Source organism: Trachypithecus francoisi, unplaced genomic scaffold (assembly GCF_009764315.1).
Source record: "Trachypithecus francoisi isolate TF-2019V2 unplaced genomic scaffold, Tfra_2.0 Lachesis_group8, whole genome shotgun sequence".
Classification (NCBI taxonomy): domain Eukaryota; kingdom Metazoa; phylum Chordata; class Mammalia; order Primates; family Cercopithecidae; genus Trachypithecus; species Trachypithecus francoisi.
In genome coordinates, this window is record NW_022681473.1 from 46713620 (window position 1) to 46730939 (window position 17320).

Below are 17320 nucleotides of genomic sequence, written 5' to 3' on the forward strand. Positions count from 1 at the left end.
GTTTCTCCTAATCAAGATCTTTTTTTTTTTTTTTTTGGAGATAGAGTCCTGCTCTGTTGCCCAGACTAGAGTGCAATGGCGTGATCTTGGCTCAAGGCAACCTCTGCCTCCCAAGTTCAAGTGACTCTCCTGCCTCAGCCTCTGGAGTAGCTGGGATTACAGGCGCATGCACCACTCTCGGTTAATTTTTATATTTTTAGTAGAAATGGGGTTTCACCACGTTGGCCAGGCTGGTCTCAAACTCCTGACCTCAGATGATACACTCACTTTGGCCTCTCAAAGTGCTGGGATTACAGGTGTGAGCCACTGTGCCTAGCCCATGCCAGAAATTTATAAAAAGAAATTCTTCCATCTACATTCACTGTAAGGTTGGGTCTTCTCAACAGAAGATGACCACATAAACAAAGATCAGACAACTTGCCTAACTGGTACAATTTTAGCACAGGAAAATCTGGCATCATTTATCAGCATTTTAAATGCATAAACCTGGCCAAGCATGGTGGTGCATGCCTGTAATATAATCCTGGAACTTTGGGAGCATGAAGCAGGAGTGTTGCTTAAGGCCAGGAGTTTGAGACCGGCCTGGGCAACACAGGTCCCTACCAACAATAACACACAAAAAAAATCACATCAACTATTAAACAGGAAATTCTTTGCAGAAATGTATCCTATACACACAAGCTTGAAATGATATTAGTGCAAACACCGCAATAAAAAAATTCTGGAAACTTCCTAAGTGTCCCATCACAGAGGGCTGGTTAAATACATGATGGTATATTCATTTAGTGGAGTATCATGCAACTCTTAAAGTGTGTGGAGATCTATATGTGAGGTAGATTTACATATTATACATAAACCTGTACCTGTTCTATTATTAACTGAAAAGGCCAGGTTGTAAAATAGTATATATTCAGTGACCCCATTTTGTAATTACTTCTACATGGTTGATTTTTGGATATAAAATAAAACACAAAGATTATTTATATAATCTTTTTATAAAATTACTAGCAACTATGACATACAAATACATCAGAACTTAGTATAGCTGACTTACATTTAATATCTGCATACATATGGCTGATTGTAAATCTATCTTTGCCTTCAGGTGCCCAAGCAATTCTTTCTGCCATGAGGTATAGAGCTCCATCCTGCTTCTTTTGACGCACTTTCTTTACAATCAGCAAAACTTCTTCAGATGAGGTTGCCATGGTGGCTAGAAGGTGCTAAGAGAGAAAAAAATGATGAAGAAAAAAACTATTCCACACATCAATTAGGGTTGAATTTGTTGACTTCTAGAGTCCCTTTCAAATATAAAATCTAAATTGTAGGAAATTAACAGGGAAGAAGAAAGTCTCTTTTCTGATTCAAAATGGAAGATAAAGTTGCATGGCATCATTCCTCTACAATTACATTTTATTCTGCTCATACCACAAGTATAAATTTATACAACACTTATATGCTAATGAGTATTATCAATTTATTTTCCTCAGTTATATTCTTAAATTATACATACACAACTTACAAATGTGTAGTATTTTATACAGTCTATATTTACAATTGTAAAACTTTAGAATTACACAGTCATATTTATTATTTAGTTCAAATTTGTTTCAATTGAAACTAAGGTCTGCAAGATTTGTGGGGTCTTCCCAGAACCACTCCCAGAGCTAAAACCACACCAAAGTTTGCTGATTTCTGGTCTGTTTCTTCTGTATAAATAAAACTGAGAGAACTAAATATTTAACACTTCACATGCTAATTTCCTATCTTTTAACATTCAAACGTCTTCAACTGCTCTCCAAGTCTTGGCCATGATTCATTGGTATAATGCCTAACTAGTAACCTAGGAAAGAGTCTGGTCCCTCCAACTCCATCCCCCACCTCTGGGAATCTTAAATGCCCAATCCAAATCCTCCAAGCTTGAGTGTGGCTGTCTGGACTCGAACTGATGGTGATGTCTGCCATGGGCCGGGATGGGGAAAGTTGTGGCACTAATGCCACATACATGCCATTTCTGGTGAAGTTATGACTTTAGTTTTCATAACCAGAGGAATGGCTAAAATATAATTTAACAATTATGTTTGCCCTGGGCAAATAAGTGAAGCTTTACTGAAGTATTTTTCCGGGGATTAAAACAAATCAAAATAGGACAAGTGAGGTGGCTTACACCTGTAACCCCTGTGACTTGGGAGGCCGAGGCAGGAGATATTACTTAAGCCCAAGAGTTTGAGACCAGTCTTGTCAACAAAATGAGACCCTGTCTGTACACAAAAAATAGGTCTAACTACATGGGAGGCCAAGGTGGGAGAACTGCTTGAGCCCAGGAGTTTGAGACGGCAGTGAGCTATAATCACCACACTGTACTCCAACCTGGGTGACAGAGTGAGACCCTGTCTCTAAACAAATAAAATGGGAACAATGAAATACTGGATTTGCCATTAGTTCTTCAAAATAATTGAGAACTTCTATTTGAACATAATGGGAAAATAAGTATTAGGAAGGGGAGTATGGCAGGGATTAAAAACAATAGAAATCAGAAATTCCTGTTATAAAATACAAAAAAAAAATTACAAAAAAACCCCCATCACTTTATTTTTATTTTTATTTTTTGAGATGGAGTTTCATTTTTACTGCCTGGCTGGAGTGCAATGGCGTGATCTCAGCTCACCACAACCTTTACCTCATGGGTTCAAGCGATTCTCCTGCCTCAGCCTCCTGAGTAGCTGGGATTACAGGCATGCGCCACCACGCCCAGCTATTTTTGTATTTTTAGTAGAGACAGCGTTTCTCCATGTTGGTCAGGCTGGTCTCAAACTCTCAACCTCAGCTGATCTGCCCACCTCAGCCTCCCAAAGTGCTGGGATTACAGGTGTGAGCCACTGCGCCCAGAAAAACCATCACCTCTTAAGATTAATAAATATGGCTGGGCATGGTGGCTCCTGTCTATAATTCCAGCACTTTGGGAGGCTGAGGCAGGTGGATCACTTGAACTCAGGAGTTCGAGACCAGTCTGGGCAACATGGTGAAACCTGTTCCCACAAAAAAATACAAAAATTAGCCAGGCACAAGGATGTGCTCCTGCAGTCCCAGCTACTTGGAAGGATGAGGCAGGAGAATCGCTTGAGCCCAGGGACAGAGGTTGCAGTGAGGTGAGACCGCACCATCGTGCTCCAGCCTGGGGATGAAAGTCAAACCCTGTCTCAAAACAAAACAAAACAAATCATTGGATTAAAAAAATTATTACTTCTTATTCACTCAAACAATGAGTTAGAAATAAAAAATATAAGGGAAAAAGGTGAAACCCTGCTTTCTCTGAAGTTGATTATCTCAATTATGAGTAGTCAGATACCCCTTTTTTAAGTCTTTACAGACTATTCTATCCCGAGAAGAGAAAGGAAATAGGTCAGTGTGAACACATTTATCCAACAAATTTGTACTGAGCCAAGGAGCCTGGGGGCTATCCAAAGATGAATGTCTGTTGATTTGTGCTTTCAAAGATCTTCCAGTGCAGTGAGCAAGTGTGTATACGTGTACTATTTGTTAGTGGATACAAATTAGAATGTATGTGGAGTCCTGATTAGGGAAAAGGAGTCAGGCTGGTGGGAGCAGGGAAAAACAAAAAGAAAAAGCAGATAAGCTACAAGTCAGCCTTTCTTCATGGTCCAGGACACATAGCCCTCCCGTGCAAATAATTCACAATTCTCCTGTGCCCCACTGATCAACCAGACCCTCAGCTGATAGAAAAATGCAAGTTAGCTCACTGCAGCCTTCGTGTTATCAGTACTTCACGTAGCCTTCTTCAGCAAAAGCACCATCCTATAAAATCCCCAGGAAGCTTTTGTCTCCTTGCAGTCAGTTTTCCGCTTGCTAATCTGCACGTTGCTTTCTTGCAACGTATTTTCCTACTTTCTCTAATAAACCTGCCTTTCTTTTTTTTTTTTTTTTTTTTTTCGAGACGGAGTCTCGCTCTGTCGCCCAGGCTGGAGTGCAGTGGCCGGATCTCAGCTCACTGCAAGCTCCGCCTCCCGGGTTCACGCGATTCTCCTGCCTCAGCCTCCCGAGTATCTGGGACTACAGGCGCCCGCCACCTCGCCCGGCTAGTTTTTTGTATTTTTAGTAGAGACAGGGTTTCACCGTGTTAGCCAGGATGGTCTTGATCTCCTGACCTCGTGATCCGCCCGTCTCGGCCTCCCAAAGTGCTGGGATTACAGGCTTGAGCCACCGCGCCCGGCCAAACCTGCCTTTCTTTACCTACAACTGTCCTCGCAAATTTTTTTTACTACTGGTGCCACCAGCCTCAGACAGTTGCTACCCACGACATGAAGTCCCAAAAGGGACACAAAAATGTTCCAAGTTAGAACTCAGAGGCAGTTTCTTCACTCAGAAAGCCATGAGAAATGTTTGCCACAGAATTTTTTAAAAGCCATTTTAAAAAACTGAGATATAATTAACAAACCAACAAATGCATAGTTCTTAGGCATTCTGTTCGATGCGTTTTGACAATACTACATACCCATTTACAATTACCCAAAATGAGACACAGAACATTTCAGTCACCCTTGAACATTCCCTCATGTTTCCTTCAAGTCAATCTCTTTTCCCCAACCTCCAGCAACTATTCTGACTTCTATCACCACAGATTAGTTTTTATCTGTTCTAGGATTTCATATGAATCATACAGTATGTACTCCTTTTGTCTCTAGTTTTTTTGCTTAACATGTTTTTTGAAATCCACCACATTGTTGCATATGTATCAGTTCATCCTTTGTAATACATAGTTTGGTTATATATTGGGTCTTGAAGAGAGAACTTCTACAGAGAAAGTAAAGGGAAACAGGTGTCAGAGACAAAGGGAATAGTTTGGGGCAATGGATTGAAACTCTCTAAGAATGAGTAGTCTGCTTAGGATACAGCATAAGGTTCATGATGATCAGTAGGATATGAGGTTGGACGGTTAAGATAGAGGCATACAGTGGAGAAGGCCACCCTATGTGGCAAACAACAGAAAACTTCTGAAGACTTCTGAATAGGGCAGTGATTTGCATTTTAGAAATTAATCTGTGGGCAGCAAGAGAGACTGGAGAGGAAGGGACAAGAAGGACCACTGAAGCAGCAGAATGAACAGACATTGCTGAAGTGCTGAAGGAAGCATCACGGTTGCTTGCCCATACCCCATTTCTGAGCCTTACTGACATGAGCACAGTGGTACCATCTTCAGAAATTAATGAGAAGGGAAAGCAGATTTGAAAGTGAAGATAAGGAATTCAGTTCTGGACATGATGAGTGTAAGGTACTGCTGAGTCATGCAGGTGGAGACAGTCTGCATTATGTGGGCATTTGCAAATGCTAGAATAAAGCCCGATTAGATGACTGCTTTTAATTAAAATGGAATTTAAAAAATTCTATAATGTCACAACCCTAACATCAATTTTCCTCATTTTTAGTTGTGCTTACCTTATCTGTACCTACCTCACAAATGTAATCATAAAATACATTCAAGTTCATTATTTTGTGATTTTTACTCACCACTGAGAATTTCTCCATGTTTTCTTTCAATCCCCAATTTTGATATCCATATATCAAATGATAAAGGATCACAATTCTTAATAAATGATACCATCTTTTAACTGACTTATTTGATGTCTTAAGACTTTGAGTTTTCCCTTCTTGAAGTTTAAAAAACTGTTTTAAGACTATTTAATGACATGAAAAGATACACAAAGAGAAAAAAAAGCATATAGTTTGATTTGATATTCTTTTTTTTTTTTTTTCAAGATGGGAGTCTTGCTCTGTCGCCCAGGCTGGAGTGTAGCAGCACAATCTCGGCTCACCGCAACCTCTGCCTCTCGGGTTCAAGCGATTGTCCTGCCTCAGCCTCCAGAATAGCTGGGACTACAGGCATGTGCCACCACGCCCGGCTAATTTCTTGTATTTTTAGTAGAGATGGGGTTTCACCATGTTAGCCAGGCTGGTCTTGAACTCCTGGGCGCAAGTGATCCGCCCGCCTCAGCCTCCCACAGTGCTGGGATTACAGGTGTGAGCCTCTGCACCTGGCATGATTCCGTATTTTTTTTTTTTTGAGACAGTCTCATCCTGTCACCCAGGCTGGAGTGCAGGGGCATGATCTTGGCTCACTGCAATCTCCTCCTCCCAGTTCCAAGCAATTCTCCCTGCCTCAGCCTCCCAAGTAGCTGGGATTACAGGTGCCCGTCACCACGCCCGCCTAATTTTTGTATTTTTTAGTCGAGACAGGGTTTCGCCATGTTGGCCAGGCTGGTCTTAAACTCCTGATCTCAGGTGATCCGCCTGCCTCAGCCTCCCGAAGTGCTGGGATTACAGGCGTGAGCCACTGTGCCTGGCCCCATATTCTTTTCTTTTTTTGAGACGGAGTCTCACTCTGTCACTCAGGCTGGGGTGCAGTGGCCCGATCTTAGCTCACTGCAACCTCCACCTCCTGGGTTCAAGTGATTCTTCTACCTCAGGCTCCTCAGTAACTGGGGGTTACAGGCGCATGCCACCATGGCCGGCTAATTTTTGTATTTTTAGTAGAGATGGGGTTTCACCATGTTATTAGGCTGGTCTCGAACTCCTGACCTCGTGATCTCCCGCCTCAGTCTCCCAAAGTGCTGGGATTACAGGTGTGAGCCTCCATGCCCAGCCTGCCCCATATTCCTAAATTTAAAAAAATCTAAAATTTAGGCTGGGCAGGGTGGCTCATGTCTCTAATCCCATCACTTTGGGACGCCGAAGTGGACAGACTGCCTGAGACCAGGAGTTTGAGACCAGCCTGTGCAACATAGCAAAACCCTTTTCCTACAAAAACTATAAAAATTAGCTGGGCCTGGTGGCACACATCTGTAGTCCCAGCAACTCGGGAGGCTGAAATGGGAGGATTACCTGAGCCTGGGGAGATGGAGCCGTGATGACGCCACTGCACTCCAGTCCGGGTGACAGTGAGACACTGTCTCAAAATAATATTCTTCATCATTTAGAATTTACTGAATGCTTAATCATGTGTCAGGTGCTAGACTAAGTTTCTTATAGGCATTATCTCAGTCAGTCCCCAGTTAATAATCCCATGAGGTAGGTTCTATTATTAGTTACATTTTGTACATAAGAAACCTGGGTCTGAGAAATCAAGATGCTTTCTTAAAGCATCAGGGAAGCAGTAGTGGGTTTGAATCTGGGTCAGTCTGTCCTTGAAATTGCACTATGTCACTCTGAAAATATATGCGACCGAAGGGATAGACACCAAATTTAATAGTGATTATCTATGGGTGTTAAAAATACAGATGATTTAAATGTTCTCTTTTCTGATCTATAAAAAATATGTATTTTATACTAAAGCAGTTATTTAAAAAAATGTCTTCCCAAGAGTTTCTTCTTTATCAAACCAAATGTTTATAAGGTAACCCAGGAAAGTGTTAGGGGTGCTAGTGTGAGAATTTGAAAACAGTGTTTTCTATTTTCAATAATTATTTTCAATTTCTGTAATGGAGGTGTATCACTTGTACTTTTAAACTCATTTATGAAAGGAAATTTTATAACATGTATGAAATCATTAGTTGAAATCTTTTATCATTAATTTTCTAGTATTCTTTATAATAAACATGTAACTATGCAATTCTTCTGCCTCAGCCGGCCAACTAGCTGGGATTATATGCACCTGCCACCATGCCCAGCTAATTTTTGTGTTTTTTTTTTTTTTTTTTTAGTAGAGATTGGGTTTTGAGGCAGGTGGATCACTTGAGGTTGGGAGTTAGAGAACATATTTTAAAAAGTCCACTCTGTAGAATATGAAACTGGACTGCAAACCATACTAATTAGGAAACATATGTTTTCAGAAAAATGAATTAAAATCTAAGAAAGATGAGAGGGGAGGATTTGAGGGGGAAGTTGGCAGATAATTTTAAGTATGTTGATACTTCATTATCCTACTTAAGCAGGATAATTTTAAGTATGTCAGTAGTTGGAAGAAAAGCAATGAGCAAGGACAGCTGATAGAGCAAGTCTCCAATTAAGTGGGCTTACAGGCACAAATAAAGTTTTAGCATTGGAAAATAATACAAAAATCTTTCTGAGTTGAGAAGGCAAAAATGCATGAAGACAGAGAAAATGCAAAGTGGAGAATATATTAGAACTGACTATATCAACTGGGAAAAACATAACCTTTTTTTTTTTTTCTGAGAAGGAGTCTTGCTCTGTCACCCAGGCTGGAATACAGTGGCATCATTTCAGCTTACTGCAACCTCCACCCTCCGGGTTCAAGTGATTCCCTTGCCTCAGCTTCCTGAATAGGTGGGATTACAGGCACGTGCCACAACGCCTCGCTAATTTCTCTATTTTTAGTAGAGATGGGGTTTTGCCATTTTGGCCAGGCTGGTCTCAAACTCCTGACCTTAGGTGCTCTGCCTGCCTCAGCCTCCCAAAGTGCTGGAATTAGAGGCGTGAGCCACTGCACCCAGCCATACCCTCTTATATATAACATATAAAACCATTTATATCACAATTCATTTATGGGGAACTTTTAAGAAATAAATCTAGGCCAGGCGCGGTGGCTCAAGCCTGTAATCCCAGCACTTTGGGAGGCCGAGACAGGCGGATCACGAGGTCAGGAGATCGAGACCATCCTGGCTAACACGGTGAAACCCTGTCTCTACTAAAAAAAAAAAAAAAAACAAAAAAACTAGCCGGGCGAGGTGGCGGGCGCCTGTAGTCCCAGCTACTCGGGAGGCTGAGGCAGGAGAATGGCGTAAACCCGGGAGGCGGAGCTTGCAGTGAGCTGAGATCTGGCCACTGCACTCCAGCCTGGGCAACAGAGCGAGACTCTGTCTCAAAAAAAAAAAAAAAAAAAAAGAAATAAATCTGAGATAAATTACTGAACATTGGGCATAACTGGTCAACTGTCTCACAGCTAATTTGCTTGGTAAATTTTCCCGGTCATCTGTAGCACCTCTAAATTGTTCAAAGACCAATTTCAGGAGGTTTAATAGAATCACTGGAGCTATCTTACAATGCCTTCTGTGATTTCCAGGTTTTTCTTGAGTGTATTCCTTGAGTGGCAAACACTTCTTCCCAGGAGAACTCTATAAGAGTCATAGAAATTCATGAAAATTATTGGTGTAGGCTACATTTAAACAGATCAGGTCAAAGATCTGGCTTTACTAAAAGACTACTTACTTTATGAAAGTCTAAGACTTCTTTATTTAAATATCTTCTTTTTTTTTTTTTTTTTTTTTGAGACGGAGTCTCGCTCTGCCGCCCAGGCTGGAGTGCAGTGGCCGGATCTCAGCTCACTGCAAGCTCCGCCTCCTGGGTTTACGCCATTCTCCTGCCTCAGCCTCCCAAGCAGCTGGGACTACAGGCGCCCGCCACGTCGCCCGGCTAATTTTTTGTATTTTTTAGTAGAGACGGGGTTTCACCGTGTTAGCCAGGATGGTCTGGATCTCCTGACCTCGTGATCCGCCTGTCTCGGCCTCCCAAAGTGCTGGGATTACAGGCTTGAGCCACCGCGCCCGGCCTTAAATATCTTCTTTATTTAGCAAGATCTCTAGTAAAGGCATTAATTTATTTGCAGTTAAAAATGTATTTGTCTGAATCTAAATTCATATACCTTGCTCTGAGCCTTTGTACATTCTCTTCCTTTCCCATCAACTGGCTAACTTTTACTCATTTTTTTTTTCAGGTATGTTAAGCTAAAGTTATCAGGCTAAAGTTCCTATTATTTTCTTCATGGCACTTACTACAAAATAATTTTTAATGTAATTCTTTTAACGTATACATCTCCTGACAGATTGCAAGCTTCATAAGGGAGAGCAGAGGCCACATATATTGGGTTCTCTGTAACACAGCACTCAGTAATATAGTGTTTGGCTTATAAGAAGAGTCCAAGAAATATCAATGACATCATTTAAGATCTTGCTGTTAAAAGAATACAATCTCTTGGTAAGACATAATAAGAAACCTCTGCATATACATCCTTGCCTAAACTCCAAGAACCACTACAGTTCTCAATTCACAGATCAATGTACCATTTCTCATACAGATTCTAATAACTGGATCTTGCACTTAAAAGGGTACAGTGATAGGGAAGAATTTGAACTGACTGAACACAAATCTTTACATCACTGCACCTCTGCATTTCCATTACCTACACCCCCTTTTCCAATGTGCAAGAGATAAATGGAGGACAGGAGATAGGGAGCAACAAGTGAAAGAGAAATCATCCTCTGAAAGGAGGATTACTAGAGAGCACTGTTATATCTGCCAGCATACAAAAATGGAGATTTGGAATGCCGCTTGCCATCAAGCAATCCAAAAATATTTTAACAATTCAGCATTAAAGGGAATAACTTTATAAGTATGCAAAGAGTGACCAAAATGTACTGTTTTAAGGGTAATTTCACAGACAAGGAAGATATTAAGGAGAATAACTGATGTAGCAATTTTAGGACTGAGCACTTGCACATTTTACAGCAGTGCAGGGAAGAGGCAGGAGAAGGAAAATGCGACAGAGATGCATGACAGAGGAAAATATGCTCATATCCACTAATACTGCATGCTGACAAAAGCATATTACCAAAATTGGTTGAAGAGTAATCAGTTGGTAATCAAAGTAGTGAAAAGAGGAATTACTAGGTCAATGGCTGATACTGCCACCCTGAAGGCAGGAAAGAGAAAGGAAGGGCGCAAAGACATCTCTATCAGCAGTATCCACAAGGCAGAGATAAATGGTAGCCAAAACGCTGGGAAAGCTCAAGGTATGCCAGAAAACATTCTGATGGTAGGGAATAAAATAGCATAGAGAAGCAGGTTATCAGAGGGCAGGACACACGGTACCAGCAAGAAGTTACAAGCCTTGAGCGCAGTACACACACGAAGCATTCACAACTGAGGACTGGTGCTGGTCCCTGGTAGCTGGCTTCACTACTTTTAACTGATTCTTCTCGCACACTGCACCAATTTTCCTAGTATTTTTCAAAAGACCTCTCTGAATTTGCTTTGTTTTTTTCCCCACATTTGTACCGCAATGTGCATTTAATATCACTTAGGAGAGACTCAAACTTACCAATCTGCTGCACTGCTACAAGTCGGCTGAGTGGCCTGGTCAACATGGTGAAATCCCGTCTCTACTAAAAATACAAAAATTAGCCAGGCATGGTGGCATGCGCCTCGGTCCCAGCCACTCGGGAGGCAGAGGCAGGAGAAGCCCTTGAACCCGGGAGGTGGAGGCTGCAGTAAGCCGAGATCGCGCCATTGCACTCCAGCCTGGGCAACAAGGGCAAAACTCCATCTCGGAAAAAAAAAAAAAAAAAAAGTCGACTGAGGATAGCAGACCATCTCTTTTTTCTCCTTTCTGAATGAGGGACTTAAGCCTACTAACAAAGTTCTCTCCAGAGTCTAGTCCTTCTGTAAGTCAAAGGTCTGCTACTAGAGGTTACCTTCCCTGTGGCTTGTGACCTCTCCATCTCAACTGCTCTGGTCTTTTTTTTTTTTTTGACACGGAGTCTCCCTCTGTTGCCCAGGCTGGAGTGCAGTGACTCACTCGGCTCACTGCAAGCTCCGCCTCCCGGGGTTCACGCCATTCTCCTGCCTCAGCCTCCCGAGTAGCTGGGACTACAGGCACCAGCCACCACGCCCGGCTAAATTTTTTTGTATTTTTAGTGGAGATGGGGTTTCACCGTGTTAGCCAGGATGGTCTCAATCTCCTGATCTCATGATCCACCCGCCTCGGCCTCCCAAAGTGCTGGGATTACAGGCGTGAGCCACTGCGCCCGGCTGGTTTTGTCTTCTAAAAAATCTTAAGTCTAAAAAATCTTAAGTTTGGCAACTTTGACCTAAGTCCAGTTCAGTGGTTTTCAAACTGTGTTCCAAAGAGATGCCTCCGGGATATAGGCGAAGTGGAGTGGTGGGTCCTGGCCCTCTTAAACTTAGTTCCACCAGAGCATGCTGCTTTTTATATATTGGGTTCCAGGTACAAATTCATGGGGAGAAATTGTTCCACTCCTTTAAAACGTTTGAAAATCACAAGTCTGGATATTGGTTTGTATGGAGTCAATACTCACTGCAAAGCATATTTCATTCAAACCACTGTTTTTTGTTTGTTTTTAGGAGCTGGTTTTCGAATGGACGAAAGGTGTGTTTTTTATATCTCCTTTCCCCGTCCCCATTTTACTGACGCTAAAAGGGGAGTTTATTAGTCATTTGGGGCCAGGCACTGTGGCTCATGCCCATAATTCTAGCGCTTTGGGAGGACTAGGCAAGAGAATCGCTTGAGCCCAGGAATTCGAGGTTACAGTGAGCTATTATCACGCCACTGCATTCCAGCCAGGACGACAGAGCAAGACCGTGTCTCTTACAAAAAAAAAAGTCACCTCCTTATTCAATTTGGCCTTTGAGAACATTGGGGGATTTACAAAATAATTATGTATATATCCAGGTCCTCATGGTCTATTTTTCATCATTTCACCACAATCAAATGACCAAAACTAGGAATGTGTGGACTGGCCCATGTGTTAAGAAGGTTTTTAAGAGAGGTAAGATTGACAGGTGGAAGCAAAAGGTGTGCAGACACCAAGGTGAGAGCTTTTCTCTTACAGAATCCCAGACTCAACAGCACATTTCCTGACGGGAAGGGCTTCTCTGTCTGGGAGAGGCCTCCACTTCATTCTCATAAGCCAACTCTGATCCTGGCTTTGGGTAAACCTGCTCTCAGTGGAAGAGGAGGCTTCCTTTAGACAAGTAGATTAGGGGTCGCCTCTTCCTCGCCTCGGGATAAGGGCAAACAAGACGGTAGGCTTGGGCGTTGGGAGGACGCCGACAGCGACGCTTGGAAAAGGGGTAGAATCCACGCCGTCCTGCGGCCCCCAGGCCTGTCAGCTCCTCACCCGCCCACCAACCCGCCCGTCCGCATTCTTCGGTCTAAACTTACCAGGTGGAAGATACAACTTCAGACAGGAAGTAACTAACTGGGTTGGATCCGCTCGAGTTCGGCTGCGCTTCTTAGAGCCGCTGCTGGGAAGAGGCTGAAACCCAGTGGCCGCAGGAGTTGCCACCGCCTCTGTTACTGGGGGGTCTCGGCTCCATCGCTGGCTGCGAGAGTCCGAGGGCACGTGACCGGAAGTAGCAAGGCGGGCCCTAGGCACGTGACTCAAGAGCGCGGCCGCCATGACACCTTCCGCTAGTTCCCTCCCTCCCCCACGGTTTCCCGCCTGTTTCGTTTCCTCTCTCCGGTCTCGGGCGGCGAAGGGTCCTGGGATCCTGGCTGGCCCAACCATTTGGCCTAGAGCTCCTCTGGTTCCAGTCGGCGCCGTGTCTTCCGCCCGCAACTGCCCTCCGGCTACAGGCCGTAGAGAGCGTAATCGCAACCGCGACCTGAGGGGGAGGGACCACGCGCAAGCAGGGGGCGTGACTCGTCACGTGATGAGGAAGTGCCGTTAGTAGCGTTGTCTCCGGTCCGCGGCTCTCCTGGATGACGTCAGCAAGGAAGGGGCGGAACGGGAGGTGAGACTGAAGTGCATGTTCTGCTGTTAGTGCGCGGTGAGTTCCCCGGCGCTAAGTCGGAAGCCAAGATCCGATCCACTGAGAGCTGCGAGGTACTGGCCTGGATGTGGTGGAGCTGGGTTGGGACCTCCGAGCTGCTGGTCTGTGAGCCTGGCTTTGAAAATTGGTTACTAGGTCTCCTCTCAAGAGATCTCAAGATATTAAAGTTACTGCTGTTAAAAAGGTAGTAGTTCCACTAGGCAAGGAACTTTTTGTGGGCAGGGATTTTATTTTGTTCATCCTTGTGTCTCTAGCGGTGTGTTCAGGTCCTGGAACATAGAAGGCACTCGAATGTTGAATGAATGAATGTATGAATGAGTCAGTCGCCATTTGTCTGTCTGAGGCAGAGAATTGTTTTCTGATCATTTCTTCTTAGATAGAAAGATCCCATTGTGAAAATGAGACAGTCGGCAACTTCTCCTTCTCATTTCTTCAATTTTTGCTCTCGTATTTCTTTCTCCTCTTTTCTTCCACGCACCTACTGGGGCAAAACAGAACATATTTGCATTTGATGTGTGAGCAACAAACACTGAACTATTTTACGGTAATGGAAAGATAATGAGATTTGGATCCAGGAGACGTGTATTCTAATCTCAGATATACCATTTATGAGTTCTGTGGTCCTTGGGCAAGCCAGTCTTCCAAAAGTTGTTTCATTTACTTTGGTTAAGCATTTGTCGTCAAATTCTATGTTCTTAGTTTTTGGTAGAGTCACTTCATAGAAGTAACATTTAAACTCAGCTTTGCAGAAAGATAGGGTTTTGGTAAATGTGGGAAGATTCCATAAACATCATATATTAAACTATGGAGGCACAGCAAGTTTATAGAATGAAAGGGGAAAAAAAAGAGTTGAGTCCAATGTAGTTGGAGAATAGGAGAGAGGTTAAGATGGGAAATGAGGCTGGTAAAAGAAGTAGGGAGGAGATAACAAGATTTTCAAGAAATAGAGCTATTGAAGGCTTGTACAGTATTAAGTAGATACTTTTAAAACTTTATTGTGGAAAATTTCAAACGTAGACAAAAGTAGGATAATAAAATGAACCCTCATGTACACTTAACGCAACTTGGGCAATTATCAGCATTCTGCTGTTCCTGTTTATACTGTTTGTACATTTCTAGGTACTTTTTGTATCCATTGTTGCATTTGATTAATAGCAGCTTTCAATTTGAGCTCAGTTCTACTATATGTAGCTACTGGCTAAGAAGATTTTATTTATGTAAACAATTTCTTTGGGTTTTAGTCTACCACTTGCTCTGTTGAATCAACGGTGTAACATGGCCACTTAAACACAACTAATACTATTTTAGGTTGTAATATAGAAACTTAGTGTCTAGATCCAGGAAGTTAGTGTTTCTACTCTATTCTGGGCTCATCCAACTGCTTAAGGAGTATTATGCTCAGCACTAGGCACCTCATTTTTAGACAAACTAAATGCCTCTGTAGAAGTTTGACTGGAACAGAGGGTTGGAAAATGTCATGTCAGGAGTGATGGAGGAACTGGGAATGTTAAATTTTTAGAAGACCTGGTAAGACTTTTGAAATACAGAAGGATTGTTTTGGAAAGAGACAGCTCATTCCCTTCAACTGTAGAAGCTACATACAATTAGGAATAATGGTAGAGCTCTAAGTGATCAGGCTTCAGCACAGTATTAAAAAGAACCTTATAACAATGAGCCCTGTGGAGGACTGGAGTTGGCAGCTTCATGAGAGTGAGTGATTTCTTTCCATTGCTGAAAATGTTCGGGGACCTAGGGCAAAACTAATTTCTGAATTAGGTGGACATGTTCACTGAATTACCTATGAATCTGTTTCCATCTTGAGAATTCTAGGAAGTAGGGCTCATGTGGGATCTTGAAAGCTGGATACGTTTGGATAAGAAGATCTGGAGGGGAAGCAGTCATTTCAGGGAGAGTAAACATAAATGCATAAAGTTAGAGTTGGTTTAACACTTCCATCCAGCAGCTTCTCTTAGAATTGGCATTGCTTATTGCTGTTTTTATTGTCCATTCTCATTTCTGTTAAATTCTTTTTTTCTTTTCAGTAGAACTTACTAGGTGTGTCCCCCTCCCCACCCCACCCCCCACCCCCATTATATTATAACTTCCAGGATATTCTCTTTTCACCGAGATTAAGGCAAAATGACCTATCTACTTTGGAGTTTCTTTCAAGATCACACGTAGAGGAGACACTATAATATTATCATTCCTTTCCATCTCTTGGATCCTGTACCATGGTTTTATCTTTTTCTTGTATTTTCAGTCCCTTTTGTTTTAGAGTCTACTTTTAGCTACTACCTAAAAATCTGTTGAAGAGTCTCCCCAATAATAAAGTCCAGAGAGGTTTTCTCCTTTTCTACCAGACTTCTTGAGTAATTGAAATGTTTTATCCTCATTTTCATACCACCCACCCCTTTTCTCAAGTCTTTGTTTTCTAGCGTCTAACCACCCACAGCACTTTACAGAAATTATGTGACCTCCCAACACCAAATTCTTCAATTCCTTTCTGTTGCCTGCCAAGTTAAGTTCAGGCTCTTTGGTTTGAAATTCAAAGTGTTTTGTAACTTGGGCCCAAATTATGATTCCAGCTTTATCTTTCATTATTCCATTGCTTGTATCCTATGTTTCAATCAAAGACTAAATTTGTATGCTTCTAGTATATTCTGCATTTTTTTCTTCTGTATATATTTGCATGTTGCTACCCTACCTGCTACCCTTTCCCTTTTCCTTGAGATAAAAGCGTAGTCAGCATCAGTACTACTTTCCTTAGAGAGTTTTCTTCGGTTTGCTTTACTTCAATGTGATCCTTCTGCCCTGTAAAGTTCTAACAAAGCAGTTTGCTTATGTTTCCCTCATAAGACTGTATGTGTGTGTGTGTGTGTGTGTAGTATTTGTCTTTTTCTCTTTATTATAAACTGACTGACTTCTGGAATTGTTTTACTTGTCTTTTTTTTACCACTGTGCCTGGTACTTTACTAGGTACTGAATGAAATGAATGAGTGAAAAGAACGAGGGAAGATTTTCTTAGATCAATAATTCTCAAATATTTTGAGTACAGGCATGTGATAACTTTTTTTTTTTTCCTGAACGTCATTCTCCTTGCAGAGGTCAAGCTGTATTAGGAACAGTGTTACTAGCAGAAAATCAGATTGTATTATATGTGTGCAATAAAAAATATTATAGTCTTCGTTTTGCCACTAGAAAGTATGTTCTTTGAGGGTTAGAACTTTATCATATCTAGGACCTAGAATAATGTCTGGCACTTAGGTGGGTGCTCAGTACAAATCTGTTGAATAAATGAGTGATTGAATATATATGTTTCTGGAAAAAAAGTCAAAAACATAAAGCATGAACAAATAACGAGAATGTATAAACAGTTTATGAATTTTTCTGTTGTATTAATTTGCTTTCTAAATTTGGCAGGTAACAAGTGATTGAGAAACGTTGCAATTTATGGGGAGAATTTTCTTTTCTTTTTTTCTGGAAATTGCCGCAATTGGACATAAAAGTGCATTTGAGAGTAGGTGAACACATGAAAACTCTTGTGTTACTTTGCAAAGTCCTCACTGGTTATTTGGCATTTGTTACCTTGCATTCTTATCCCTGTTCTGTCCTATCTAGTCTCTTTTGTTGAAGCTCTTTATTTTTCTTTGTGCTCTATTTCCCTGTACCTTCTCACTTAGTAGATCTGTTCATTCATTCACCTCACTTGCTAAGCCCCTGCTAGGTTGGAGAGAGGAGTCTAGTGGCCTATTCCTATTAAGCACTGTTAAATTGTTAG

At 42.0% G+C, this 17320-nt stretch overlaps 2 protein-coding genes across 13 annotated transcripts in view; one reads left to right on the forward strand and one right to left on the reverse strand.

Moving 5' to 3' along the window:
- GTF2H1 (general transcription factor IIH subunit 1) overlaps positions 1 to 13117 on the reverse strand; it is a 47867-nt gene extending 34750 nt beyond the window's left edge. The window contains exons 1-3 of one of the 3 annotated variants that reach the window (XM_033207093.1): positions 12932 to 13090; positions 11069 to 11129; positions 1055 to 1223 (exon numbers count right to left, since the gene is read on the reverse strand). In XM_033207093.1, coding sequence (XP_033062984.1) covers positions 1055 to 1208 — 154 coding nt within the window. In that variant the 5' untranslated portion in view covers positions 1209 to 1223; positions 11069 to 11129; positions 12932 to 13090. Of the gene's footprint in view, positions 1 to 1054; positions 1224 to 11068; positions 11133 to 12931 lie in introns of all 3 variants that reach the window. The other 2 variants (XM_033207092.1, XM_033207091.1) reach the window with 2 other exon arrangements.
- Positions 13118 to 13369: 252 nt separating this feature from the next.
- The window catches only part of HPS5 (HPS5 biogenesis of lysosomal organelles complex 2 subunit 2), a 46389-nt gene continuing 42438 nt past the window's right edge, over positions 13370 to 17320 (forward strand). The window contains exon 1 of one of the 10 annotated variants that reach the window (XM_033207083.1): positions 13370 to 13503. The gene's annotated coding sequence lies outside the window, so the exon portion shown is untranslated. Of the gene's footprint in view, positions 13727 to 17320 lie in introns of all 10 variants that reach the window. The other 9 variants (XM_033207089.1, XM_033207082.1, XM_033207090.1 and 6 more) reach the window with 9 other exon arrangements.